The 10,158-nt window shown below is 34.9% G+C and overlaps 1 protein-coding gene across 2 annotated transcripts; it reads left to right on the forward strand.

Annotated features, from left to right (window-relative positions):
- The first annotated feature begins 221 nt into the window (after window positions 1–221).
- Window positions 222–8,293, forward strand: LOC131049408 (uncharacterized). Of its 2 annotated transcripts, none has more exons than XM_057983458.2 (10): window positions 222–378; window positions 500–597; window positions 946–1,177; window positions 1,624–1,863; window positions 2,099–2,280; window positions 2,482–2,656; window positions 2,746–2,948; window positions 7,300–7,425; window positions 7,538–7,680; window positions 7,789–8,293. In XM_057983458.2, exons 2-10 carry the CDS (start codon window positions 534–536, stop codon window positions 7,945–7,947), a joined length of 1,524 nt encoding a protein of 507 aa, XP_057839441.2. In that variant the 5' UTR covers window positions 222–378; window positions 500–533; the 3' UTR covers window positions 7,948–8,293. The 2 variants fall into 2 exon arrangements, with proteins under 2 accessions (XP_057839441.2, XP_057839442.2); XM_057983459.2 differs by having other exon boundaries at window positions 223–378; window positions 7,556–7,680.
- Window positions 8,294–10,158: the final 1,865 nt, after the last annotated feature.

Here is a 10,158-nt window from a genome sequence, read left to right on the forward strand (position 1 = left end):
GATCCATTTGCAACCCTATCGGTGCCGCTCTAAATTTCAATTATATATTAATTCTTAACAAAATATTATTCTATTTAAACACTTATCATTACTTAAAAATATCTCAACCAAAATAAAACCAAAACAGAAAAAATATAAAATATAAATTATATAATTTTCGCCATTACAGAAATCCTAAAAAAATTAGTCAAATGTTGAAATGAGAAAGCTTAGCATCTAAGTAATTGTTTTAATGTCAATAGAAGATTCTTCCAAGGTAGGGAGCGACTTTTGAAATAAAAAGTATACGCTACAAGCAATCAAAAAATTTCAGGGTCCCCAGAAAAATTAGGTGGAAGAAAATTCAGGCCTTCTGTGGAAGATTTGCTTTAGCACAAGGTAAAAAACCAAGAAAAAATCTAAAAACCTTGAAATGTCTTGCAAGTAGAAATAGTCATTTTCATATAAATGGATTGCATGTTTTGTTTAACAATTTTCTTTCATATTCCTCTTATTTAAGAGTTGAGGAAGGCGAGAAAGGTTCGTTTCCAACAATGGGTGGTGGTAGAGATGCTAGAATTGCTTCTGATTCTGATTCCTTGGAGGATGTAAACTCAAGTAAGTAGTCATTGCCTTCAACAATCAAATCCATGAATGCTGAATTTGATTGATTTGTAAAAACTGAATTTAATCTGTACTGTTTGCATTCCAGGTAAGATTTATACTGATTAGTGTATGTCTGTTTGTAATTGGTTTCTGTTTTATATCCATTACTTTTTTCTTCTCTGGAAGTAGATTTGCCTATATGTTGACTGCCATCCCCAAAGTGGAAATTTATGTCTTGTAGTTTGTGCACTTCAAATTTCCGCTGAGGATCGAAGTCTGTACTTAATTTTCTTTTATGTTGAAGCATCGTCTTGGTCCCCTGAAGAAAGCGATTAACTATCACTTCAATTGGTTCTTCAGTTCTGTGTGCAGACAAAGTGAAGCAATGTAGGCAAGTTAGCCGAGAATTGGGTGTTCTGCGGAATGAAATTATCACGGGAGAAAGTTGCCAAACAACTACAGAAGTCCTCTTTAATGTGTCAGTTTGCACCCAATTTTGTAAGGTCCGTGATGATGTTGATTCCAGAATGGCAAAATTGAACGGTGAAGTCAGACACAGTGAAGTAGGTTTCGAAGGGAAGAATCGAGAGGGGTAAGATGGCAGAACAGAAGCTGCTAAATATTTCCTTTAAATTCCTTTCATGAAATAAGTCAAAACCCTTATTACACATGCCACTGTTAATTTGATTGTGAGCTGGTGAGGCTGGCAATGCTATCCTGGTGCATCTTTGCACCATATGGAACTGTGGAGTTCTCCTCCAGATATATAGGAACCTTTTCCATGGCAAGTGTGTTTTGGATGCACCAGGATAGTTATGTCTACTGACGCTTGGCTCAAATGATAACCCACACTTATTGATATTCTAGAGTTCAAAACGCCCTCATCTCTGTTAATTTGGCAGAAAATCTCTTTATCTGCTGCCCTCTCAAACTGAAGAAAGCAGTTCTAAATAAATAATTTTGTACGAATTATCAGCTTTAGATTAGAAGGAAGTTGCAAAAAATGGAAAACTTACTTTACCTGGTTATGTAATTCAGGGATGACAGAGAAAGTTGTAAGTCAAGTGCATCAGTGAATCAACTAGTCGAGAACTACTTGGAGAATGAATTTGGATCTGAGGATGCCACTTTGAACGAACTAAGGTCTCTGTGGGGGTTAGAGGATGATTCTAGAGAAGAGCGAAGGAGAGCAGAGATGTATCGCAAGATTATTCACAAGCGTTCTATATTGAAAATGCGATCAGGGAAAATTCAAGATGAGAAGGAAAGGCTATTAAGGTATTTCCGAGCCCTGTGGCTATTGATTACATTGATCAGTACTTGCATTTTGCTTGTTTATCGAAATCATCAAATTTTTTTTGAAACTTTTTTATACAAATCAAAATTTGTTCAGAAATTCCAGGAACATAGAGAGTGCATTATGCTTGCTGAAGAATTAGGTTGTTTCTTCTTTTATCTTTTTTCTTTATAGGCAATTTCCTGTATTCTTCATGGTTGTCTAATCAACTGGCAGATACAAACCTGGGAGTTGGCTTGTAGAGACTGGTGGTATGAATAGATGTGATTACCGAATTCCAACTGTTACAACACTGTTGCTCGTTGGGCCAAAAGGAGCTGGAAAAAGTACTCTTATTAATAATATACTACGGGTTCTCAGTTCTGGAAATGAAAGAATAGACGGAGCTCAAGTTTTTTGTACATTCTGGTTCTCTTAAATTTATTTTTCTACATAGTCAATCGAGTCTAGACTTGTAACATTCTGATTTCACATAACTTTGCATCCCTTAGTTATTTGATTTTTACTTCGCCACCTATAAAACTGCTGTCATTCAGGATTTTCTTTTTGCATTGGGAACATTTGACTTATATTAAATTGAATATCGCCTTTTCTTTCAGACAAGTCATCTTCTGAAAGCGGGAGCTACTTTCTCCAGGAGTACACAGTTCCCCAAGCCTCTAAATCATTCTGTGTTTTTGATAGCAGAGGCTTGTCGCAGAGTGTTGCTAAGGATTTTCCCGTCCTTAAGAAATGGATGGTGAATGGTATCCGTCATGGAGAAATGGTTGTAAGGTTAGCTTTATGGTTTGCAGTGTATTTTCTCTTTGTTTATGAGCCATTATTAGAATACTTAGTATCACTCCTGAGTTTCTTATGAGTAGGTCATCTGATGACGATACCGTGAGAATGTCAATGAAGCACAAGGCACGTGAAGGGCATTACAAGCTCAGCAAGATAAGGAAAGTCAATTTTGTGATATTTGTTGTGAGTGCACTTTCCATCATTCAAATTATGGACAATGGGGATATACGATCTTCTGATACACTGGTGAAACTTTTCAACTGTCCATATATTTCCTTCAAAGGTCTAAATCTTAACAATTTACCTTTTGTTTTTCTGTATCTAATTGACAGTGACTGTCATCAATTCTCTCTTTCTGTTAACATTCTTGCTATGCGTGAAATGTTAATGAATCCAGAATTTGAATATCATAGTACATTTTACCCAGCGAGTATAGTGATCTCTTTTTTTGTTTCTTTCATGTTTCGTCTTGTTGAACTTCTTAGCTTCAAGCAAATGAAAAAAGCCTTGGTTGAGAAAAAATGGAAAAAGATGACATACAATCAAATACAGGAACTCTAATGTGATAATTTTTTTGTTCTTTCCTTAACTTAAGACAAATGTAGTCCAACGTTTTATCCATGTTAAAACATGTCCCTTCTACTCACCACCCTTCATCTCAGCACTTCTCATGCAAAGGCCAAAACCTTTGCACCATGAAAGTAGACCTTTATTAAGGTATGCTGCTGAAGGGAACACTGAATCTACAGACAACAATCATTATTTGACACATCTGGCCCTTTGTGCCTACTGACCTTATCTCATGCTTCTTTCCAAGTCACCAACTTTTAGACCATGGAAGTAACATTCTTTTTGGTATTGGCCTTACCATGCCTATATCCTATCATAACACTTAAGTTCAGGGTTGGAAATCTTTACTTAAGTTTTCTATTGCCAGCTTTCTCCAAAGAGGAGTTATGTTCCTTTACTAACAAAGGGCTCAACATGATATCATTAGTTTTACAGTTTTACTATCTTAAAACCATCTTTCTTCTAATAAAGTCTTCATCTATACTCATTTGTTTTCCTTTTTGGAAAATCTTTTCTGAAATGTATCTTTTAATGCCGATACAATTATATTTGTTTGCATGTTCCTTAAGGTGTTGTTTTCTTCTCCCTTTGTAACATAGTTCTAGATGAGACATATATTTGTAGTACGGACGTGTTTTATACATGTGCTCAAAATGGTGCCTCACATAAAAACTGAGATCATTCCTGCACTTTATGCCACATTCAATTCAGCATACATTCTTTTTTTGAAAATCCAATCTCCATACTCAATGTACTTACTTCATACTTGTTCCTTCCCAGCTCTTATCTCTTTTTGATAGAATTGATCTTTTGAATAGGTTATGTCTATGTAGTTAATACCAAAGCTACAAAGCACAAGTCCATGCTGTCATAGTTGACCCTTGTTGTCAGCACACTTAGATCATATCCAGTCCTGTCTAAGGCTTTATCCTAACAGCCATGCACTGAGCCTCCTATTTCAGTATATATCTGTAAACAGTCCTGAAGCTACAAGCAGCAGCTCTCATATGCATGGTATTTATCTCATATGCATCCTTGTTTGCTCTCCCAATCACCTGGCTAGGGAACTGAGCTTCCTAAGACAATATCTAGCCACATTTACTGATTTGCTTTTGGCTCTAAATCCCCAGTAGATCATCTTATTGAACACGTGTATGTCACCAACAGGATCTCCAACTCAATTTGTCTATCTTGTATTCATTCTCATCCAAACCTTCCCAATCTCTTAGCCTTTGGATTGATCCTCTGATTATGCTCTCTACACCTTCTGCCACACATGATCCACATTCTTAAACAATATTATGAACTACATATATTGTTTATCTGTTGGCCCTTCAAATTTTAATAGATTTTCCAATAGCCACAGACCATGACACTCTTACCCGATATAGTTCCACTATTGTTAAAAAAAAAATACTTTACAGTTTGAATTTTTTACATTTTATTAAGCATTTGTTTGCTATGGGTTGCAAGTTTACCCTTCATTTTGAATTTCATTATAATTGACTGGGTTGTATCTTTATAGGTGTTTTTTTCTCTTAGTGGATACTGGCATTGAAATGCCAAACATCCATTTTAGTACTTAGGTTTAGGATTGGGAATTTGCACTTTTAGTTTTTATACTGGCCATTTGCTTGAAAGAGTTGTTAAATTTCAAGTATACTTATTTTCTATTGCCAATTTTTTCCAAATAATTATTAATTTACCTTGCCAACAAAAAGTTGTGACATGGGATTGTATATCTCTATTTCAGAGGGAGCACCAAGTCTAAAAGTCAGGTAGCATGTTTTGTGGCCCGAGTTTTGCATACTGAACTTTGGCCATCAAGTCCTCTAGCTTTTGAGTTTCAAAGTCAGATCTTCCAACTGCTTATTGATTGCCATCTCCATCAATTTGTTTGTCTCTGAAAGAAAATACATGTTTATATTTGGAATGCAATTAAATCTAAATATAATTATTAATAATCATGTTGACTATTAATTAGAGCTGTTGGGCTGACGTATTCTATTATTTAATTATCTAATGATTTTGTTGATTTTTAAATTTGAAGCATAGACAAATAGACATAGAAGTCCAACCATTCTTGCATGGCTTAGGCTATCCCTCTCCCATTTTTCTTGTCTCCCGTCAAACCTTAACAGTAACAGAGGTGAGGAGAACGAGTCACTGCATACTAACAGTTAGAATGTCAACTTATAATTGCAGCTGGGCACTTAACAATACCAAAGATACAAACACACATTATAAAACCGCAGTCCTCATATGCATGACACTTATCTTGGACTGAGTCCTGCTTGAGCTTTCGAACTCCTGGCCACAGAACTTTGTCTTCTTAAGACAATGTTTAAGCCAATTGTACTGTTTGGCTATTGGCATTTTGATCTCAATAGATCATCTAAATGCAATGCTCCATGTGTATGTCACACATTGGCCCTCAAGCTTACTGTGCCTATCTTGTGGTCACTGTCATCCAAACTTCTAACCTCTTTGCCATGAAATTGATCCTCAGATTATGGTCTACACATACCATCAAACCTTACCTGCATTTACAAACCATTCTGAATGACTTGTATTGTTTAGCTGTTGGCATACAATATCCCTATATGGTAGTGATCATGTAATAGCCACCGGTCAGATTCAGTTCAACCATTGTTGATTGTTCAAAAGAAAACAGTGTGAAATTTTTACTTTTCATTATTGTAATCAACTGGGTTGTAAGTCAACACTTTATTTGTGAATTTATTTACACATTATGGGTTGAATAAGATGTGAACATTCAAATTTTACCTCAACTGTTGAATCTTAAGGTTACCAGTTGTTTGGACTGAGTCCCTTTCACCTCAGCTGGCCATCCCATTTGGCTTCCAAAATACTCTCAACATCAACACTGTCAAGATCTACAACTGACTAATGCTGTCAGATCAGGGACAGATTGTGCATTGATAGAATACCAATTTAAACATTCAACTTCTACTTCAAGAAAATACCTTATGTAACTATTCTGTAGATGGAAACAGAACATTTTATAGTCAGCTGATAAGGAAGACAATTTAGTTATTACCCTTGCAATCCAAGTGCTTGTTGAGAACACTTCCAAAGGACTATCTCCTCCATATTAAATGGAAATTAGGGACAGTTTCCCCTAAAACAAGAAAATAATGAGTCCCTGTTAACATGAATTTTCTGTTACAGGGTTCTCTTTATGCTTATCATGTATAGGAATGGTAGCGTTTAGATTTTCATTTAGCTGTTTTTAATATCAATAATAGTATTTCAAGGTTGCCTTGTGACACAATTTATGCCATATGCTACATACCGTCAATGGTAGTGAAAAATATCCAGCATATTTAGGCAAAACTACTTTTTATTGAGCTATGCATCATTTTGCTGATGCTCCCATACTACGTCTTAAATGAATCATCCTAGGTAGATAAATTTATATTTATTGGTATGTTCACTAGGCTTCACATTTTTATAATATATTCCACTGCTTGCTTTATTCTCCTCCTGACAAATTAAAAATGGTCTCCTTCAATCTTCATATGCTATAACAGTGCTATTAAAATCACCGGCAACAGAATATACTAATTATAAATATTTTGATTGCTCCCAAGACAAGGTAGAGGTCCCAAGACAAGGTAGAGGTAGCAACTGTTTAAGTCCTGGCCCAGCCAACATGCCTATGTGGCTTATGAATTCCTCTTAAGGAAACAATGTTTTTTTCTCCATTTATACATTGTTTCAAGTTTTACCTTGTTCAACAAAAATCTAATGCTGGTCTGTAAAGGACAAGAAAAGAAAAGATATTTTTGTCTATTGGAATCAGCCATGTTTTTATATTTGTCTTGAAAACTATACAGTTGATTCCAGGATATTCACCCACTAACGCACTGCAAGCAGACTCAAACAAAACAATATATTGTCTTACATGTACAGAATGCATGCTTGCTTCAAACTTCTTGCCTATGGATGATGCTACAATGTTATTTCTATCAGCTAATGACCTTGCAATGACTTTTTTGTTGTTGATTGCTTTCTTAACTTGAGTGGATATTACACTGCAGATGATAAACCTATAGTTGCCATGACACATGGAGATGAACTCAATGATTCTGATCGTATTAGAGCCCATATTTTTCTAGGACAGTTATTAGGTGTCTCAGCTGTTGATCAAGTTTATGATATTTCAGGTAAGACTGTAGGAAGGAAAGATATTTATTTGCTCAAATTTATTGTCGCATTTAAAGGAAAAAATGGTGTTCTTGGATATGTAATCAGATGTTTTCTAACTTATCATTGAAGTCACTTTCTTGAATGCAGATGATCATGATCTGGTTACAGACATGTCACTACTAGATATGCTAGGGTGTTCCTTGCAGCGAGCAGACAGAAATCTTCCTTACAAGGAAAAAGATGGGTTGCAACAATTTTTATCCTTGGTAAAGGTAGGTTTGATGGATTGGATATGTTTTTTCTACGATGCCTTCTCAAAGTAAAAAAGAAATCTTTTTTTAATGAATTACTTTATCAGTGGAAATTGGTTATCATGACAGGAACTCACTGCAGGTGCAGAATGGCTTTCAAAGAGAGATGAATTTAGAAGTTGTGTGATTGTGGTAATGCTAGCCATTCTAATGTGGATTCAGTATTCATCCCGTCCAAAGGAACCTAAAATTGAATGGCATCGTATCCGCCATCTGTGGTATGGCTGAACTACACATGATATTATTTTGTTCTTTTAATTGCAAGCTACATCTGGGATTTCTAAATTAACAGCCAGGATTTCTTTTTTCTGTGGTTTAATAGTAAATATTTGAAAGGTGGGCATTTGTATAGGATATTAGGAGATATGTGGTTATTGAAGGAGAAGGGTTGACAATTGAATTGTCAAGCATGTAGGGAGCTACATTCTGACAAATGCTTTCCTGGTTCAAATGCGTGCTAAGGTTTATGTATATAATAGCATAAATATACACAATTTTTGTATACCATGTAAAAAAATAGAATTTTATATATGTGTATTGTTGTATATACTATATAGCCAAAGATTTGTGTGTACTTATTTCTTTAACATGGCAATTGTCTGATCATGAAGAGTAGAATTTGCAAGTCATTGAATCATCTCTCCAAATAGCACGTATCCATGACTGCCCCTGGTTGATTTCAAGTATCTTTCACTTGTTTTTGCTTATCCAAGATGATTAGTATATTAGGCACGTGATCAGCAGTTCATTTTTTAAGCTTGTTTTTGTTATCATTCCTAAATAAAAATGGAATTAAGGATCTTAAAATTAGTGTATGTAGAAAAAGCAAATAACCAAAGCAATAGGATTTAGTAGGAGAAAATCTATGCTTGAAATCTTGTTTCATTCATTTTCAAATGCTTTTTTTGGGTAAATGAACGGATTTAGTGTACTGATCATGTTAATGTTTTCTTAACTAATGGAGTACATTTAGTTGTTTTTTGATTCATGCCATATAAGAGTGCTAGCATCTTGCCTAAACCTTTTCGTGGAAGAATTGTACTATAAGTTTATGAAGGCTAGGTTATGTGAAAATTTGATCGAAAGTGCTGATTTTTTTCAAAATTTAGAGCACTGCAGAGCTAATTGTTTTAAATTAACTAGAAGGGTCAAAGCATTATCCTTGGGTAATTAGGGGCCTATTGCCCATTGGTGCTTGATCTTGGGGATTTACATGTGATGCAATGTCTCAACTGCAGTTCTCATCCAAGATTTACAAGGAGCCAATTGTTGTTTAGTTTGAGTTGGGCTTTAGCTAGTCATGGAGGCCAATTATCAATCATTAAATGCTAAAAAAATCTATCTTAGGACTGAACATACAATAATTTCAAATTAGTTTAGAACTATTTAATACTGAAAATCACTAGTTCATTGATTTTTCTCTATTGAGGTGGCTCATAACTGGCATCAATGCATACGTGGATCAAGAATGTGCTCCAAAGCATTGATTTAAAATGCTTACAAAATTTATTTCAAGGCCTTATCTTATTAATTTATAGACTTTGAAACCTTATATCCTTGGTAAATTATATTTATTTAAGCATAACAATTATAACTTCAAGAATATTTAATTAATTTGAACATTTTACATAATTTTCTTTAAATGGCAAGGTGATGAATGAATGCATGCATTAATTATATGATTTTAAATATGCTAAGGAACCTCTAGTTGAGCATGGACCAATAAATGACATGAGACATGGTCGTATTAGTAACATCTTTTTTTTTCTAGTTAATTGAGGTTTCTATTTCAATAAGAATTGGACACATAGCTCAAGGAGCCCCGTATTCCTCCCTACAAACATCTAAAAGAAAGCTAGATTGCACACAATGAGATTTCCATAATAACCTTCTTATGAGATCTCAACAATATTGAAGAGGAGGCCTTCTCAAGAAAGAAGACATCTTAGATAAAACAATGGTCTACACACACTCTTCAATAGTCCCAATGATGGGCTTTGACAACATAGTAGTCTAGGTTGTCAAAGAAATTGAAGGCTATCCCACATTTAGAGAGGCACAAGAGGACACATGCACTTGTCACATATGACTCACAAGCAAGAGATACTCCACAAGAAGCAACATTAAGGATGCATGCTCAATATTAGAAGGAAAACTAGCAAGAGTGAAATCAACCATAGGATGCTCCACATATAAAACTAAAGAGTGCTTTGGAGAAGCCCCACTTGAGGCACCATGAATTGATAAATAGAGACACTAAGCATTCCTCCACTAGGAGGCTTTACTAGGAGCCTTTTGCTTAAAACTTGTTCAAGAATTCTATATGTGCCCAAGTCTATAACGATTATAACATCTAAAAGCCAAATTTTCCAACTTTTCTTTCCATAGTCAATATTCCACTTTGAGATATATTTTAGTTAGAATAAACCTTCTATAAGT

The sequence above is a fragment of the Cryptomeria japonica genome, chromosome 1 (genome assembly GCF_030272615.1).
Source record: "Cryptomeria japonica chromosome 1, Sugi_1.0, whole genome shotgun sequence".
Classification (NCBI taxonomy): domain Eukaryota; kingdom Viridiplantae; phylum Streptophyta; class Pinopsida; order Cupressales; family Cupressaceae; genus Cryptomeria; species Cryptomeria japonica.

Coding starts and splice junctions, on each gene's coding strand:
- LOC131049408 (XM_057983458.2), top strand. CDS start 534: ATGGGTGGTGGTAGAGATGCTAGAATTGCTTCTGATTCTGATTCCTTG. Junction 598..945: donor CTTGGAGGATGTAAACTCAA/GTAAGTAGTCAT, acceptor TTGGTTCTTCAG/TTCTGTGTGCAGACAAAGTG. Junction 1,864..2,098: donor GAGAAGGAAAGGCTATTAAG/GTATTTCCGAGC, acceptor ATCAACTGGCAG/ATACAAACCTGGGAGTTGGC.